The sequence below is a fragment of the Anolis sagrei genome, chromosome 3 (assembly GCF_037176765.1).
Source record: "Anolis sagrei isolate rAnoSag1 chromosome 3, rAnoSag1.mat, whole genome shotgun sequence".
Classification (NCBI taxonomy): Eukaryota; Metazoa; Chordata; class Lepidosauria; order Squamata; family Dactyloidae; genus Anolis; species Anolis sagrei.
In genome coordinates, this window is record NC_090023.1 from 43,004,246 (window position 1) to 43,024,543 (window position 20,298).

Here is a 20,298-nt window from a genome sequence, read left to right on the forward strand (position 1 = left end):
CCATTAAAAAACCACCATGCCACTGAAAGTAACAAGAACACTATTAAAAGCCAAGCAATTACAATCACAGGAAAACACTTCCACTGAGTATTAAAAAGTCATAACATTTGGCTTCAGATATATAACTGTTACTGAGAAGGCCCAATCTTTGGTGACCATGCTACCTCACTTCACAAATGGTGTAGTAAAAAACAGAATTCTGAGTTTTATTTTTATTTACAGAAGCAGAAAATGAGAGCTATTAGGTTTTTAATATGCAGATTAAAAATACCAAAAACCGGAAGTATTTAGATACCTGTTAAGCGATGCAATGTTGCTATATTTAAAGTCAAAATCCTAAGAACAAATCAGACAAAAAGTAAGAGGACCAAATTTATCCTTAAATACATACTTCTGAAGTCAATTATGTAACCATAAGAACAGAAGCTGTCTTTTAATTACCTTAGTCTTCCCTTTTGTATATATTACAATTATAAACAGAAATATATGCTGAGTTGGTTCAGAGGGAGCATACCTACACACCTCTGCTTCTCTTGAAGAACTGAAATTCTTCTGAAAGCCCAGACCCAACATCCAGACATTTCTGATGATAATATCCAAAATGAAATATCTATTACCCTTTAAATAAACATACTGGTAAATAGATGACTGCCAGAAAACATATAGTTACAATAGAATACCAAGCTGGGCAGTGGATGAAGAGCTTGACCTTAGCTACAGTCACACAGCCCAATGACTTCAGTGAGAAAAATTTGGTCCAGCTGCGGTAACATCTAGATAGAAGGACACAACAAGAACATCTATTGCCTACCTGCATATATGAAGCTCTGGACCAGCTTGGCTGGGTATTAAGCAAAATATTAATGTATACATGTATCCGTGCACGAGCAGGTTCTTAAAAATGGATAATGAGTAATAGAACATCAGTAAAAACAGAGGAGTTAATTCATTCAAGACTATGTATCTTAAAATTTGGAGGTCATCCAGCCACAGTAGTGCCCCAAATATGAGAGAGTTCATACTTACTTCTATAAAATATCAAAATGTACAATGAATTTGCCTGTTAATTTTTACAGAGATTTTCAGCCCATGAAGTAACTCAATCTCCTAATTTCTTTCATAGTTTACTAGTGCTTGTTTTTGTCACAGTGAGGTATGATGAAGATAACTGAGCTATATTGGTTGTAAATTCTGGTTAGAATAAAATCTCTGTAAATAAAATAAACAGGTAAATTTAACTGTGGTGTCACTCGATCCCTAGTACTCTAAAACGGGTGAAATTACACATTTACATTTGTAGTTTGGACTTGCATGTTTAATTTTTAATTTTTTACAAACTAGAAGAGCTAAGTTGCAGTGAGTTTTCCAGGCTGTATGGCCATCTTCCAGAAGCATCCTCTCCTGACGTTTCACCCACATCTATGGCAGGCATCCTCAGAGGTTGAGGGATCTGTTGGAAACTAGTCAAGTGCGGTTTATATTTCTGTGGGATGTCAAGGGTGGGAGAAAGAACTCTTGTCTGCTTGAGGCAAGTGTGAATGTTGCCAGTGACCGCCTTGATTAGCATTTAATGGCCTTGCAGCTTGTGGACAATTTCAACAGAAAGGAGAAAACCATTAAAATGAACAAAATCTGGATACCAGTATTTAAAAAAACTTCTAAAATCAGGACCGTAAATAAATAGTAATATTCAAAAAATAGGGGAATTCCAGACAAGAATCAATCAGGGCCAGTTAACACCTCTCAACAAAGGATCCCCAGACAGCAACCATCCAGGCTTTGAAGCTGCAAGGCCATTAAATGCTAATCAAGGTGGCCAATTGCAACATTCACACTTGCTTCAAACAAACAAGACTTCTTTCTCCCACCCTTGATATTCCACAGATATGTAAAACTCAGTTGCCTAGTTTCCAACAGACCTCACAACCTCTAAAGATGCCTGCCATAGATGTGGGTGAAACATCAGGAGAGAATGCTTCTGGAACATGTCCATACAGTCCAGGAAACTCACAGCAACCTAGTGATTCCAGCCATGAAAGGCTTTTGACAACACACAGAAGAGCTAGTATGATAAGGAAGGGATGCATAGAGACAAAGGGTTTTTCTTAGCATTTAAACCCTTATTGGTAAGACATCCATTACATCCCGTAGCTGTTTGTTATATTAGAGAAGAAGTAGCATGGGGACGATGGTGTCCAACAGAATAATGATAGAACAATAAAAGTATCTTCCCTTCATCATGATCTCCCCGAACTTCCACCCAACATTCGAAGTTCTGTAAGGTAAACATGCAAGTCCAAAACAATTAAACAATCCTTATAAATTGTATCCCATTCTTTAGTTTTACAACTTGCTCAACAACATTATCTTACTTTTATAATATCTTAAGGACTCTATTATTTGTTGTGATTCCAGTAGAACATCAAAAGAACTAAAATAAGATCGAAAGCAGTATATACATATATATTTTTGTGAAGCCTCCTTGTTTTCCATTGAAAGAGTCATTGAAATGTTTTTTCTTGCATAATCATTTAAAAAGCATAACTTTGCTCTGTTGGCTGGCCCCATATCTCTGATCCTTCTTCTTGTTAATTTGTGGATACATTCATGTTACCCAATTGTTCTAATTGAGGTTATTGTTTTAGCTGCTTTGTTTTATGTATTTTTAACATTGCATTTTATTGTTGCTTTATTATCTTGGATTATTTTTCATTGTACATCATTATATGGTGTTATACACCATAAAAAGATATACTGTTTAGAAAATCCATAATGAATTTGTGATGCCAGAAATAATTTTATTGTGTATTCCCCATTTTCTATATCTCTTTACTAGTTAAAAATCCCTCCAAAAGGAAGTATTAAACAGCCTGTACATGAAAAAGGAGGTAAGAGTGTGCATGTGGAAAGAAATCTATAAATTCCTTTTAGCCAGTCTTCTATGCAATTGATGGTTCAATTGGCTGAGGCCATTTTCCACATCCAGCAACAATTCATCTACACTATATTCTCTTTTATTGTTATTAGTTACCTGGAGTGCTGTTTGTTCGAAAAGCAGGATACATGTGTAAGAAATAAAAAATTAAATAACACTGGGATAGCAATCTAGATATGACATATCTTGTGTTTCACAACTGTGATAAAATGGTAAAGCATTTTATGTGATGGATTAACTCATTAAACCAAAATGTTCCACTTCGTAAAGGTAAGCATGACATCGAAGAATCTCCTACCTATCTTTCAGGATTAGAAAATTAATCTCATACATTTTTAGATTCACTTGTATCTATTTCAGGAATGTGGATCTATATTCAATCAAATGGATTTACAAGATGGTTTACAGTCAAAGGAAACCGACATATAATAAAGGAAGATGCAGAATTCCAAGTAAAACAAAGAAAAGTATCACTGGTATTGTGAAGCCGCAGTGAAACTATGAAACTATGGAGCCACAATGGTGCAATGTGCTGGCTGCTGCTAACTTGAAGGTCTGTGATTTGAATCCGCAAGATGGGGTGAGCTCACATTTGTCAGCTCCAGCTTCCCATGCAGGGACAAGAGGATGATAAAAATCAGGGCGTCCCCTGGGCAACATCCTTGCAGAAGGCCAATTCTCTCACACCAGAAGCGACTAGCAAGTCATTTCTGACACAAAAACAACAACAACATGGCATAATGAAACATGCAACAAAACAAACATCATAAACAAAATGATGTCCTCCATTTGTTAAAAACTCAAGTGAATACAATTGTTTAATCCTTGCCAAACTCTTTAGAAAACAGACACTTCAAAGGCTACTGCTGAAAGTGTGTGAATGCAGAAATCTATGCACCATCCCTACCGGAGTGAAACCTACCATAAAGCAGACACTTCCAAGGCTACTACTGAAATTGTATGCATGCACCAATCTATACACTGTCCCTACCGGAGTGAAACCTACCATAAAGCAGACACTTCAAAGGTTATTGGTGAAAGTGCATGCATGCAGAAATCTATATACTGTCCCTACCTGAGTGAAAACTGCAATTCCAGTTGGGCCCATCTGTAAATGCGTCCAAACCAGAATCAATATTATTGGGTGGTTGTTCCTGTCTCATCCCAGAATATAACTTTCCTATAGATGCTACAGCAGAGGTTCATGCTGTCAAAGTTAGGAAAAGGTATAGGCTGAAACACTTGAAAAAACCTTATCCAAATGTCTTTGTTTATGGCTTGGGAAAAAAACTCTCCATATCCTGCCACCTGCTTTGCTTATTCTTGTTAACATAAAATACATTTATTTATTGGGAAGATCTGGATGAATGTTGTTGTTATATAACTTGTAAAGTGCCACGTCTATTAACAACAACAACAACAACAACAACAACAGTAACAACAACAAGAAAACAACAACACAGTTTTATACCGACAATTAATATACTACCCGGCTATATAGCAAACAACAATTTTATACTGACAATTAATATACTACCAGGCTATACAGTAAACTCTGAAATGCAACATAAGACCATAAAATTTAAAGAATACAAGTATTAAAAACAATATGCCAGCTCCACATCTGTCAAATGTTACCAAAATATAGCATCTGTAATTAATTATATTACAAATACAGTAGAATGTCCAAACTGACTCTGATAAGCTGGCATAACAATGGTGGCAGTAAGCACAAAAAAGGCAGTATGTCTGTATCAAGATTTAAAGAATACCAGATGACAGAGGGGGAGAAAAGTTGATACTGAACTTTTCCAAGTAGAGAATTCAGTGTGGTGTCTGAAAGATAAAAGTGCTAATCCTGATCGCCTTAATAGAGTTCCTTTGAATATCTCCTATTGAAAGGGTGGGAATACATATAGTAAGTAGTACTGTTCCAGAACCAGGTTATTTAGATACTGATTTGATGGGAATAAGAAACCATTTAACTTTTAATTAAAAGCAATTCTAAGTAATGATATGATAATCTATGCTTCTCGCTCTTGTCTATAGGCCAGAAGTGGGAATTGTGTAAGCCTCCGGATGTTGTTTAAGTTTAAGATCTAACCAGCAAAGCTATTGGTGAAGGGTACTGGAATAACAGTTTGAGAGTTACATGATTTTCATCTTACTGCACTGTCAGCCGTACTTCCAGTAGTTGTGCCTCTGCCCCCCCCCCCCCCCCCCCCGCCGGAGTGAACTACAGATCTAGTGTTCATTTGAGCTGATCTGTGGTCACAAAGAAATTGTGAAATTAGCAAAAATAGTGTGAGATGGGGTCCATAACAGTTTCTGTCCATTTCAGTGCTTGGCATTATGAAAAGGGGCATTCCAATGGGTGGTCCTTAGAATAACAAGTTGTCATTCTGTCATTGCAATTTTTAAAAAAAATAGAAATGACAGATATTGCGGAGTAGAGGCATTGGACAACTGAAAGAACAGGTGGTTTTTCATTTGCTAGTTGGTATAAAAATATTTTTTACTCTTAAGTTCTTTAATTGTTTTCCAAAAAGGTGTATTTGTACTATGTGTATTTGATGTAGAGTTGATATCAGCACTGCAGAATTTAAACTAAATAAAATACACTAATATAATCAGAGAACTTGTTTATAAAATGACAGTTATGCCTCAATTACATAAATCATGTCACATGAAACATAGGTGAAGTCTTGGGAAGATACGGTATTATCATGGCTGCAGTTCTGCAATTTTATGTCAGACTGTTTATAAAACACTGTAGTACTATTTAGATTCTAAAAAAAAAAGAAGATGAAATTAGCTTTTAGTAAAGCATTTTTCATTATAACTAATTTGTATTCTTCTGTTTTGAACCCATGTCCTTGATCACTAGGGCTTATGGCTATGAGTGGTAGGTGGTTACTTTTCAGTTCTCATGTACTATATATACCAGGCACAAGCAAACCCAGGCCCGCAGGCTGGTCATGGCCCTTTGGGCTCTTTGCTCTGGCCCTCATCTGCTCTGACCCCCCCCCCCTTTCAGTATGCAGATGCAGTGGCCAACCTCATCCCCAGTCTAAGAGGAGGGCCGAGTCAGAGATACACCATTGCCAAGCACTTTCTGGAGGGTGCTTGACAGCAGAGTGTTTATCTCCTTCCTCTGGGCCCTGGGAAGACCGGCCACTGCCTTCTCAGGGACCAGAAGAGTTGGGGAAACAAAAGCATCACTGCAAGCTGTGTGTTTGGCTGGCCTCCTCTGGACCCAGAGAAGGCGGGCCACTGTCTTCCCGGGACCCAAAATAGCTGGGGAGGCAAACACACTGCCACCGCTTGACAATAGCATGTTTCTCTCCCCAGAGATAGGCCCGCCTCTTCCCTCTCCTGGCCCCAGCCCTGCCCTTCTGGCCATGGCTCCATCCACTTATGGCTCTGATCCTGGGCCCTCCAGCCCATGACCCCACCAGCCCATGACCCCACCAGCCCATGACCCCACCCCTTCTGGCCCCATCTGCACTTCCTCCTGGCCCGCCTCTTGTGGCTGGGCCCACAAGGAGGGCCCAGGGCAAAAAAAAAAAAAAAATCTCCATGCCTGATATATACTAATGTATGAATCAAAAATTCAACCCAAAAAACAGATTTTCCTATGTCTTGGGGAAAGGCCATGAGCCATTTTAGACACCCCCCACTCCTGGGAGGAGGGGTTAATAGTGAAGTGTTGGTATGGAATAGAAGTCTGGTTTGATGCCTGTGCACCAACATTACATGTGAAAAATGTGCATATGAAAACACTGGCAGTCATTACATTTTGAGTATACATGATTGTGCTTCATTGTTTGTTTGTGTGTGTATGTATTAGCAACACAACAAAACTGCTGTATAGTGGGAATCAGCTTAGTTCCCAGATTATTTGTATAGTTAGACAGCAATGGAAGTGAGAACAAGCAACTATATTAAAATTAATTCTACTTCAGATGTATTTTTATTATTCTCTAACTGCTCTTTGAAAGGGAACAGCTTTTCCTGTCATGTTTAATAGAGAGCAGCATAGTTCTTTGACGTCTAAATACAATCCCTAGTTACAATGCCAGTTCATTGCTTCTTGGAATGTCTGGACTTGGAAAGACTCCCAGGCCTTCAACTGATTGGGTGAAAATGAACACATATTGGCATTTCAGCCTTGGAAACAGAATCCAAGTTCCTGGCACTTGGGTACACATGTTCCAGTTCTTCTAAAGGCACTATGTTGTAAATATGTCTTTTAAAATTACTTGAACTTGTTTGTAATACAGAGGAAATGGCTTGTTTTTAACAAATCATTCTTTACATTAACTTTATTGTTCTGAAAGCACGACACCGGCTTAATTAGCTCTTTGTAGTCATTTTATTTAAAACGGCTAAATGTCAGATTATGTAAAATAGTGCAGAGCTAAGAAAAACTAATATGAAACTGTTCAGAACCTATATTGAAAGTTGCATCTTGACTCTTGAGATTTGTCAATATATTCAAATTTCTGTTTGGATACAGACAGGCTACACAACCTGTGGCCCTCCAAGTATTTGGGCCTCCAACTCCTAAAAGCTCTGTCCAGTTGTTCCAATGGTCAAGAACTCTGGGAGCTGGAGTACAAAACACCTGGAAAGCCACAGGTTGTTCAGGCTGGAATACAGATGTTACACTGAAGTTGCATTTAGTATATATTTAGCTTTCCTTTGCCACACTGTGTGACCCTGCAAAAATTTCAGTCATACTCATGATGGATCATTGTACTGGGGAACTGAACCAATTAGATTCCGGTATCTCCAATCTATCTCAATGCAAACAAACTAAAGGTTCTGGAGCAGCTTTACAGAAGACAGTAGAGAATACAACCCTTGCATAAAGTCATTTGCCCATCTTTAGCCTATCTCATCATGTCCATTCTATCACATAAACATATGGAAGAACTTAAAGGAAGACTGTATCTGTCATAGCATTGTTTTCTTCAGACGAATGATCAGAAGAAATCAAGCTAAATTTGTACTTATGGCTCTGTGGTGCAGTTTCATTTACTGTTTCTTCTAGCTTCAGAAAGATGTAAAAATGCAAAAGCTAGGGAGCTAAAACAATCTACGCATATAACCAGAAATGACCAGTCTGTCAAGCTTTACTTTTGCATTTTTCTCCAAACTCAGAGAAAACACAAAAAGGGCAAAGCAAAACAAAACTCATACTGTTTATGGACAGGACTTTCTTCTGATTCTTGCTACAAGGAGGGTGTGCGCTTCTGTGACCACAACAATGCATAATTCTTAAAGTCATGAACTGGATGTTGACTAGATATAGAACAAAAGAGATCAAAGGATCATGTGGGCATCATTTTCCTGGAGTATATAAGACCTAAATATATTTTGTAAGATCTACTAAGGTAGCATGGACAGGAATGATGCAGAAAGATGCAAATCTATGAAAATAATATTGGCAATCATGTGGTAACCTAGAACTTGGAAGAATCTGAATTGTCCCATAATCATACTGGTGCCTACAGTCCCTTCATGCCCACTGGTGCAAAGAGCAAGCTAGAAAACGTACAAAGAAAATTTTTCACTATAATGTATGTTCCAGGCCTATTTCAGCCCAAAATATCTGTTCCAAAGCTATCTGGGCTAAATCTGTACTGCCTTTTTTGAAACCTGAGGGCTTGTCTATACAGGCTTTAAAATGCAAAGTCAACCAGAAGTTGCTCTTGGGTGCCCAAACAATGTTGCAGGACTTCTGGTCCTTAATATGGTAAAACTCCCCCATGCTTTAGACAGAGTGCAAACAGCATGACCTGCTCTTAAGCAAACTAACCCACCATCCACAAAGGCTGTGCCATCATCCCCATTTCCCACAGGAAAAGGGGGTTGAGTCATGTTGCCTCCTGACACTTCAACAGATAGCCACAGAGCTCCAATATTGGTAACAGGGACAGGAAGGTTAACGTGATGGTCTGGCAATGCTGAATTAGCTTCAGTCCAGCTTGACTACACCTTGCCACTACTGCAGGATAGACGCAGAATACGTTACCATGTCTAGGATTTTGTGGTATGTGTAGATGGACCCTGAGTTGCCATCAATGCACAAGATGCTTGCTTGAGCCATACATTATGACAGGAACTTTTAGTAGCAATTTAACATTACATTACTCGTATGTTATAAAGAACAAATGGGATATAATGGTTTGGGGGTTGGACTAGGACTCCGGGAAACTAGAGTTCGAATCCCCACATGTGCATTGAAAGCCACTAGGTCACCTTGGACATGTCATAGTCAAAGAGGAAGGCAATGATGAACCTCCTCTGGACATACATTGCAAAGAAAACTCCATGATAGGTTCAGTTAGGTTCACCATGCATTCAAAATAATTTAAAGACACATAATAGCAAACTTCTCAAGTGCAAAGGCTCATGATGTAAAGTAATCTGGCATAACAAACAGATTACTATTTTAATCCAAACTTTTAGAAGGTTGAGTTTGAAATCTCATGTGGACTCTCATAGGTAAAAATCAATGGGGGGTTTTCCGTGCAAACACACAATAGCCCTTCAAAGTACATTAGCAAGACAGATGCTGAAAATAATTTCTGTTCTCACTTCATCTCTTCTTTAGGGGTTAATGTTTTACAGGAATGAGATACAATGTAAACCTTCTGTACTACTATTCTTGTTGTTGGACAAGTCACATTACTAAATCTGTAACTACTTATGCTGGCATATAAAAGATACAACTGTCACCAAATATGAGTGTTATGTTACTATAAATAGATATGATAGGAGAACCAAGCATAACAACATTGGAAGGTACCTAAAATGAATCCATTCTCCTGGCCAGTGCCCTAAGTACTTTGTTTACAAATAACCTCTTTAGCATTGTATGGAACAAAACACGCGATGGGAGAAACTGGGTAGATCTGATTTCCCTGAAATTTGTTTCAAATCAGAGAATTTGTAAAGACGAGAAAAGGCAAAACATTCAGTCGTATGTGGAAAACAATGTGTGTTTAATTTAGTTTAGTACCTAAACTTGTCAAATTTTGTTATTTCCCATTTTTAATACTACTGTGGTTATGCAATCATTTTATAAGAACAGTTATATTTTGTTTTAATGAACCTTTTATGTTATCTGTGTTTTAATGTCAACTTACATACCTCAATCTCCTGTCAAAGAATTTATTTGTAGTGATGGTCAATGGCAGCTGTGCCCCTTATGTGTAATATTCAGACACACATTTCAAGGGTTTCTCAGGTGAGCCCGCAGACCCATTTTTTTTACAAACTATTTTCCTTTGAATAGTAGACATTTATGCTACTTTTCAAATTGGTTTTGACAACCCTTTCAGTTTTGAAAGTTATTTGGCATGTAGGAGGTGTGGCTGCCATCCAAAATATATCATGCCCAAACTCCTTTAGGTGCAGGACATCAGCTACCCAACTCTTTGATTTCAAAACTGAAGGGTTCCTTGTCAAACACCAATTAACAGAATAAGAGTTTTAAATTTTTCCTTCATAGGTATGATGTTATTGGACATCAAGCCAGACATCTGAACAAGCAAGGCTCTTTCCATTGGCACTGTTTATATCCTTCAACAGGTTCTCTGTTGTAATTAGAACACTGAGCAGAGGAGGGACATCACCACTTCAAGTTAATGGTTCTCCAGCTCAGACCTCAAGGCACCACTGAGTGGTACATTCGGCACAGAGGCACAACAGAACATGTGGGCTAGACCTGGTTGAAATCTCCATGTAGGATCTTCAATTTGTCTGAGCCTCTAATAAAGCTTAAGGATGTTCAAGAAACAGATTAAACATTTTCAAAAGATCCTACAATGATTGTTGAAATAAAGTGAACATAAGGTATGACAGAGAAGCTTAAATATAGCGTAAATGACTTACCCACAGGACCAATCACTGCAGGAACTGACAAGAAATCAGAATAAAAGATGTATAAATGAATGAAATGGTGCTTCATATCTTTTACAATGTATTTTAAAATAGAGGACATTTAGATACTCACCCACCCACTGCTTCTTTAGCATAGGATAGTTTCTAGGGGAAAAAAGAAAAAAAGGAAAGTCCAAGTAAATATTTGCACTATGAAATTTAAAAAAATATGTGCCTTTGCTAATAGCACTCCCATAGTTTCTATTGTAGAAGAGCATACATAGCCTTCTCCAATGTTGTGCTCACCAAAAGTCATAGGCTACAATTCCCATCATGATTGACGTTACAGTGAATCACAAACCTATGTTGAACAAATTCACAGAGAGAAAAGTCTTGGCTGTATGCTAAGGCCATGCTATTCATAGAGCAGTGGTTCCCAGCCTTTTTTTGACCAGGGACCATTTTGACCAGGAACCATTTTGACCAGGGACCACTCTCCAATATTAGTACCAAAAGGATTACAAATCGATTTTTGGTCAACTTTAGATTTGGTTTTGTTATTTGAGGTGCTGATTCAGAAAATTGCATTGGATAGACCACATCAGCTCTAGTTTTTGATACAAAACATATGCCATCTAGTAGTCGCCACCTGCTCACCCAGAGAAAACCATATTTAATAAGCTTCAACACTATAAGAGGGTTTTGCGAGACCAGTCACTCTCGTTGCAACAGTGTAGTAATGGTGAGGCCATGGACCATATTTTCATTCTTGCAAACCACTGGTAGTCCATAGACCACAGGTTGGGAACCACTGGAGTAGAGGAATATATCAACCCATTGTATTATTATTAAGCTTCAGCAGCTTTTTAACATATTTAGACTTTATGTTAAAATATTATTTCTCATAATCTGTGCATAATAAATTTAGGAGTTCAAGGGAAAAATATATAGCTCAAGACACATCTGTTTTCCTTATGTTGATCTCAAACTCTGTTTTATTCCAGACGACAAGCAGAATTGAAAGGCTATACCCAAAAGATTCAAATTTGTTAAATAAAAAAAAACCTTTAGAAGTGTGTCCCCAAAACCAGACTAGGAACAGTTAAATCAGTAATCTCTATTTGAAAATTCTGGTTACTAATGCCAGTGCAGATTAAATACTAATACAGATTACAATACATATGCTTCAGAGACTTTAAAAAGTTCAATCATAAAATGATTTTTTTTCTTTACACACTGAAACAGTTAAGTGGTTTTTTGTACAGGGTGAGGCAGCTCCACCTCTCCAATAACACACCATCATGGTTGCAATTGGAAAACGGATATATGTGGTAAATCGAAGGCCACAATTTATTAGTTACTGCTGCAATGCAACACATGTGTCCTAGATACTGGCACTGACCAATCCAACTGTTAATGGATGAAACCATTTGTTCAGCCTGATACCAGATCCTTCAAGATGACAGGGAGTTGCCACATGGAGACCCTTCCCATATGGACACCTCTCCTGACCCTGCGAAGACAGTTGACCTTGGTACCCCTCCAGACCTGCCTCAGCTGGCACCCCTCATATCCCGTAATGCAGCAGGACCCGTGCCAAAGGCCACAGCCTTTAATTGGGACAAGAAAAAAAACAAGTTTACAACATACAATAATGGAACCGATGAAAAGAAACATCTGCATGCTAAACAAAAATGCAAGCATTGAAAAATAGGTGGGTAGGAAAGCACTCAAAGACATATCAAGTTCCCAGAACAGCCTAATACTTCAGGGGCAGACCTGATTACAAATGGTAGTCTTCATTCTGTCCTACCCCTTGGTCAATAGGATTAAATCCTGAGGTTTAAACCTTTTGGCTGCCGCTTCTTGCTCCTTCCAGGCAAGCAGCTGAACATAGCTTGTCAAGAGGAGGAAGAAATTGATAGTTGCGTATGGCAGCCCCTCCAATGTCACTCCACCCTTCCTGCAAATGGCCCAACACAATAAGGACACAATAGGGACTTCATTCCATGGCTTTAGAGCTGTTTCCATACACTTTGGAAACAGAGCCCCACAGGAATCCGATGGAGGCTATCACATGACGTCAGGACACTTCTGGTAGGACTCTGCAGGGCTCAATTTTTGTTGCACATGGAAATGGAGCCTTAAAGCCAATTCAGGAGTTGGGCGTTACCTGACTCCAAATGGTAGAAAGCAGGGCAAAGACAAACCTTGTTGCTGAAAGGACTTAGGATGACTGGTGATCCCCCAAAAATGGGGAAAGACTGGAGGGAATAGGATAAGATGGTTCCCTCCACTTTCCCACCACTCATGAGATGAGGTCCATAGTCATGATGGAAAATTGCATGTTTAGGGCAAGACATCTCTGCGATACCACACCATACAGATATATGTGGTGAATAAAAGCCCACAACTTATTGGTTACAACACCAATGCAGTTGGCATACATGGACAACTTTGGGAGGTGGAGAAAGAGCAAGCCTGTCCCCAGCTACACAATGATGTGTCAAATCTAGACCATGAATACTCCTATGTAATTGAGCCTTCTCTGAAATATATAATGAGGAATGTATCAAATGATCAAGCACGACGAAATATTACAAGAGCTATTGTTGAACCCTGCTAGAAATATTACAGGCTGCTTGCAGTCTATATTATGTACCCTTGCTTGGGAGTAAGCTACACTAAACACATGGATGGTACTTCTGAGTACCTGTTGTGTTTATAAGAGTCAGCACATGTAAAGATGCTTAGTGATAATGGATAAGGAAAGGAATTTGCCTGTTGTCTGCAGGTAGACAAAATTACTACAAACATGCTCAATCACTTTTAAAACGGTTCCCTGTAAACATATATGCATGCATCTTTGGATCTAAGCCATTATTTTTAATATGAAAGAAAGAGCAGAAAGTGGTATTAGTGTTGCAACAGAAGCCATTTCTTTGCCAAATCCAAGGTGTACTCCACTTCAATTAAAGTACCATAATCCAGTGCAAAATGGTAGGAAGGAAATTAGCAGTAACACTTTGTTGGCTTTTTATGTGAGACACTACGTTTACTAGATTGTATTCAATTTGTATTAAATTCAAAGTTTAAAAGCCTGTGATTGGACAATGTAATTTAGCTGATGCACTCATGAAAGCATCAAAAGAGCTAGCTCACATAGTCTGGAAAAGATTCTGAAAGTGTTGCAGAACCTGGAAAATACAGTTAGGTTGTAAATGAAATTATACCTTAGTGACAGATATATCATTTAGAAATGTCAACTATTATGTTTTTTAAAAAATCATCTGTGAGCATTCTTGATGTGGAAAAACTCTAGTAAAAATACTCTCCACAAAATTTAGATTTACAATGGACAATTCTTTCTCAGGGTGTATCTATACTGTACAATTAATGTTCCTTGACGCCACTTTAACTGACATGGCACAATGCTGTGGAATGCTAGAAGTTGTATCTTTGCCGAATAGTTCTTGTGCCTTGCCAAACAACAACTCCCATGATTGTTGGAGCACTGTCAAGCTACATTAATTCTACAGTGTAGTTGGATTATTTAAGTCACACATACCATTACACAAATGAAAGGAGTTTTATGTATAATATTGTATCTTCATTACATATCTTTAATAAAGCGCTTATTAAAAGACATGTTAAAGTATACATTTGAATGTATATCTTAATCCTGTAACTTAGATGCACAATCATATGAATTGTACAGCTTTCTGAAACAAGCACTGGAACTACTGAATAAAGCAACAAAACATCAGGAAGCACTGACTAACTGTAATTGCCTATTAATTATCGACTTACCTACTTTACAACTTTACAGCACAAAAGCTATTTTTCTGAAACACACTGCCATCTAAATTGCTTAAACAACTGACCCGGTCAAGAGTAGCAGGCTTTAAATAACAGTTACCAGAAGTGTTTGGGATTGATAGTAAATGTAAGTGTGCTGTCATGTTGGATTTTGAGGGATTAAGCATCCCTGTCTAGGCTTAGGGCTCTTGAGGAAGTAGCTTTTACAGAGTGTACAATATAATCTCTAGAGTCAAAAATACTTTTATAATTGCAAGATATCAATATTCAGGAAAAAAAATCAAATGTAATATATTGAATAGATGAGTTAAAAATAAAGGCTTCACTTGGAGCACAGTACTTAACAATGCTGATGGAATTCACCAGAAGGTCTGACGTTAATATTGATGTCCATAATTTATAGATTTGTTATATTTACTTGATTCTAGTGTTCACCTTTTCTGACTAAATAACCTTCCCAAAATTAGAGTGTGCATTAGATTCGCGTAATGTGTTAAATACTTTTTTGAGTTTCAGGGTTTTGAAAATTGAGTTGCACATTAGAGTCGATGGTGCATTAGACTCAAGTAAATATGGTACAGTATTTCGTTTAGGACCTCATCACACTAGCATCTATCCAGTTTAAATCCAGTTGCTGCCTCCTGCAGAATTCTGAGGTTTTTAGTTTAGTGAGGCTCAGGACCATTCTGGCTGAGCATTTTAAAGGTCCCTCCCTAAACTACAAACTCCAAAATACTATGGGAGGCAGCACCCCAATTTAAAGTGGATAGATGCTCTAGTGTGATGAAGTCCTTAATCTCTTTCTTTTGAAATCCCTTGTTACAGTCGTTGTGGTGCAACAGCAAGCCCCCTTTGATTCATTCCTAGTAGGCTACTTGACTTTCAACTGTTTGAGAGTTTTTAGGTCAATCAAAACAATATGTGGTGGGCAAGTACTGCGGCCACTCCCACTCCTCTGAACCTCCCACACAAAGCAGCCCCACATACATCTGTGCTTTTTCACAAATCCTATCACTTTCTTTAACCATTTTGTGAAAATGAAGATGTTTGGAAGAAGTATAGAGTTCTGGTGTGCTTCTGGAAGTATTTCCACGTGTCTTCCTGTGTTTGGGGACTTTCTGCATGGATTAGGGGCAAAGAATGCAAGAAAATTGTGATAATTAGAAACATGGGTTGCGGGCTTTAGGAGACTCATAAGCTTCAGGAAAACAGATCTAGGATCCAGAGACCACGTGGACTGCAATTTTCCCATCCTTGCTCTAAACAAAGGTCCATGGCTTTCTTGAAAAGCTGTACCTCAAAAAGCCTAACTTGGCCTTGGTAGTCCATGCCTTCGTTACATCCAGAATAATAATAATTAATAATAATAATAATAATAATAATAATAATAATAGAATAGAATACTATTTAAGAAATAAAAATAATAGAATAGACTACTGTAATGCACTCTATGTGGGGCTGCCTTTGAAGCAGCTTCACTGGCTTCCGACAAGTTTCCAGGCCCAATTCAAAGTGCAGATTATCACCTACAAAGCCTTATATGATTCAAGTCCAACCTATCTTTGAGACCACATCTCCTTCTAGGAGCCGATATGTGCTTTGATATCTGCCAAGGAGGCCCTTCTCTCAGTCCCATCACTGCCTCAAGTACGGTTGGTGAGAATGAGAGAGATGGCCTTCTTAGTGGTGGCCCCCAGCTCTGGAATGCCCTCCCTAGAGAGATTAGGTTAGCCCCCTCTCTCTAAGTTTTCTGATCCAGTTTAAAAACATGGCTTTTTAAACAAGTCTTTGAGCTTGAATAGATTTTAAAGAATAGTCTGAGGATTTAGTGTTGGCTTCACTTTGGCACTGGGTTCATTAATCATAAAAACCAGTTTTATCCGCAGTTATGACTGCGTTTTATGCATTTTAATTGTATTATGTGATTTTATATGTATGGATTATTGTGTGGATGATTATATATGTGTAGGCAACTGTAATTTCATGTTTTTATTGTTTTCAGTTCTATGCATTCTTTATTTTATGTGCAGTACTTTGGAGTGCTTTGTAAGCTGCCATGAGTCCCTTCAGGGAGATGATGATGTATCATCATCATCATCATCATTCACATGTCCCAGCTGCAACAGACCTGACATAGACATGCTTACATTGGCATGCTGCTTACCCATGGTTAGCCATGAGTTATGGATCTTTGGTTTGATATGGTGTTTAAACCGAATCATTAATACCACAGTTTAATATCCAAAAACATTTCTTCTGTGTATTAACATGGCCTAAGCAGAGCCTAGAGAGGGAGAGAGATGCAATGATTTGAGTGTTACGATTCTGGAGACCAGGGTCTGAATCCTCACTCAGCCCACAAATCACACTGCCAGCCTCAGAAGAAGCAAAAGCAATCCCCTTCTGAATAAATCTTGCCAAGAAAATCTCATCATAGTTTCACCTTTGGGTTGCCATAAGTCAGAAAAAGATTGAAGGCAGACAACAACAACTTCCTTTAGATTAATATTAATAAAAAACTTTGTACCCAGTAGATTCTGTTCATTTCAGTGGAGATAAGAATTACATTCAAACATTTGTAGAGCTGCCTGATCCATTGAAAGGATGCTGATGCCACTGAACATCTTGGGAATAGACCAATTAGACAGTCCATTACATTCAATTCTGAGAAACAAATTACTATAATTCTCCTGTTTCCAAATGTCAGCTTCCTATAGTCAAATCTATTTAGTGTTCTTAAAATTAAAAAACAAGAAACATTACAATAATTGGGTTGCTGTAAGTTTTTCGGGCTTCTAGAACATGGCCATATAGCCAGAAAAACCTACAACAATAACTACTACTTAACGAGTAGTGTATAATCTATACTATAATTTAAAATGTTTGTTTGTTGTGCTATACAAATAAATCTATATATTTGATCAAATACTGCTATTTAGTGGAAGGGAAACAAAATAGTCAAATTTTTGGAGTTATTTTGCCAATTCCTCCATGTCTCTCCCAAACATTTCAGATTTCTCCATTTTGTAGGGAGCAGGTTTGTGAAATGATATTGACCAAATCTGATATTTATGTTTAGATAGATATCCCACAGATTTTCATGCAAGTTTGGGACTTACTGGAAAATATTTTCTCCCCCTACCAAAAATTGCTTGAGTTCCATTTTGCATGGAAATTAGAAATGTAAAGGATTCTAGGTGCTTCTCTTCAAACTTTCAATTAATTCATATCATAACTCAATACAGCAGGTCGGTTTCCTGGTATCACATAATAATGTATGCAATATCATATAAGGCTTATATATGTCAGTACACATATTTGTCAGAATATATATATTTATGAGTTTTATTGGTAAATTCATATATATATATATATATATATATATATATATGAATTTACCAATAAAACTCATAAACCTAATAATATTAAACGTCTGGCTTGGAACTGGAATTATAGATTGGTAGGTTAATTCACCATATGTGCTAAATTTCAAGATATTATAGCTGTGTGGACATCATCATACAAGCCATTTGGATATAAAAGTTATTAAAAAAATAAAATAGAAGTCCTGCTTGTTCATATCCTCTCTGTGACATATTCATTTCTATCCAATAATCTTTGCCAAAGAGTTCCAGAGGAAGTCACTTGCTCTGGCAGTATGACAACTTGATGCTGAACATTTTGCACTTCTCATATTAATACAACAATTTGATGCTGAACATCATGTTTTGGACCTTTAGTGAAATAATAAATGAAGAGGGGAGTAATTCTGTACTTTGGGAAATGAGTGTTCCTGAAGGAAACACACTGAGGATCTAGAAACCAAGAGATTACATGGAATGAAGAAAAGAGAAAAAGTGCTATTTGTGGTAGACCTCTAAGGCTCCACCTACACTGCCATATAATGCAGTTTGACCTGCATTATAATGGTCAGTGTAGAAGCAAATAATCAAGACTGAACTGCATTGAACCAGATTATATGAATCTATATAATGCCATATAATCCACTTCAAAGCAGTTAATCTGCATTCTGAAACTGCATTATATGGCTGTGTAGATGGGGCTTAAGATGGTACTGCTCAAAGTGGTGGTCCCATGACAAGTGCCATTGCCCAAGACACTGACTGCTGATCCATGGAAAATTTCCACCAAAGAAAAAAACAATTCAATGCAATTGAATATGTTGAAAAGGTAAATATTAAAATGTAATTACACTTATACAATTATAAAAACAATTAAATTTAAATAAACAATTACAATTTGTTTAAAACAATTCACTAAACCAAAACTACACACATTGGACCTTTCTTTAAAAACGTTCTCTTTTAAAAAGCCTTATGCAAAAGAGTTTACCCTGTGACAAGAAGGACAAGGAGAGGACCCTTCCAGCCTCCCTGGGAAAGGCGTTCCAGAGTATAGGTGCAGCTGCCAAGGAGACCCTTTTACACATCCCCACCAACCGTGATGTGATGGTTTGGAAAGACCATCACCTCTCCCACATCTGAGTAATTCTGCCTGAGTTCATTGTCCTGGAACTGGTGTTCATTACAGATGAATCTTATTTACTACGGCGCTCCACAAAGGGGGAAGAAAGGGAATATGTTCTTGACAATTAAGCCTCTGAGGATTAGGATATCCTCTTTCTGATCCGGTATTAGTTTAATTCTATGCACTCGAACAGTGGTATGTGCTTGTGCATATAAAACCTAACTAAATATTTCAAGGACCTATTATGTGCTGCTTGTTGACTTAAGTTGATTTCCTCATATTCCTTGAGTTTTCTTAGGCATTGAATATTAAGAGATGGTTATGCCAAATACTTCCTCTGAAATATAGCTCATGGCATGGGGCATTTGTCTATGCTTCGTCATCTCATACTAACAAGGGAGCATAGCTACACAATCATCTGCTACCCTTCCCACACGCCAGCACACTTTGCTTCCAAGATCAGATGGGATTCAATGCCTGTAGCTCTCACTATCAAATTATATATAAATCACATTGTTAAAATATGTGTTTTAGGTGAATAAACAGAACTGCACAAATTAGCAATATTTTAGCTTAATTGTAGATTATCCCATCTGATACAGTACCACTGTGCTCCCAGTTGGTTATGTTTTTTACAGTATTATTGCAAAAATAGTACTGTGATATTATTTAACACTGTCTTCGAGAAAATATGAGAGCAGCTCTAAATGATACCACAATATAATTTTTGCTATTTGTTTTACCCTTATCCAAGTCACTCTTCTACATTATGCCAAAGGAATTTGGTCCATACCAGCACTGCTGAAAATAATGCAGCCAATAGAAAAAGGAGTCTGGACAACACTTTGAGAGTATTTCATAATAAAGTTTTATACAGCTAATTCCCTGATAAAGTTTTTAGACAGATACAAAATTTGGTCAACTGCCCATCCTCATCACCCTATCACTTTACAAATCCATGTTTGAGACTAATAGATACCATCTGGATGTCATCAGATTATTTTCTCTGACAAGAGCAATTAGCTTCTTGGCTGAAAGGTCAGATCTACTTTGTCTATATTTTCTTGGCATGCTGGGCCTTAGAAAAATGTTGAGTTTAGGAAAAACCAAGGAAGGAATCGGATATGGAGAGTGACCAAAAAAAGAAAGAAAACTGATTAAGT

General features: G+C 37.7%; 1 protein-coding gene across 3 annotated transcripts in view; it reads right to left on the bottom strand.

Annotated features, from left to right (window-relative positions):
* Positions 1–20,298, bottom strand: part of IMPG2 (interphotoreceptor matrix proteoglycan 2) — a 72,420-nt gene that overhangs the window by 33,022 nt on the left and 19,100 nt on the right. For 2 of the 3 annotated variants that reach the window (XM_060770707.2, XM_060770709.2), the window contains exons 4-5: positions 10,962–10,993; positions 10,841–10,864 (exon numbers count right to left, since the gene is read on the bottom strand). In XM_060770707.2, the coding sequence (XP_060626690.2) occupies positions 10,841–10,864; positions 10,962–10,993 (56 nt within the window). Of the gene's footprint in view, positions 1–811; positions 842–10,840; positions 10,865–10,961; positions 10,994–20,298 lie in introns of all 3 variants that reach the window. The other variant, XM_060770706.2, reaches the window with a different exon arrangement.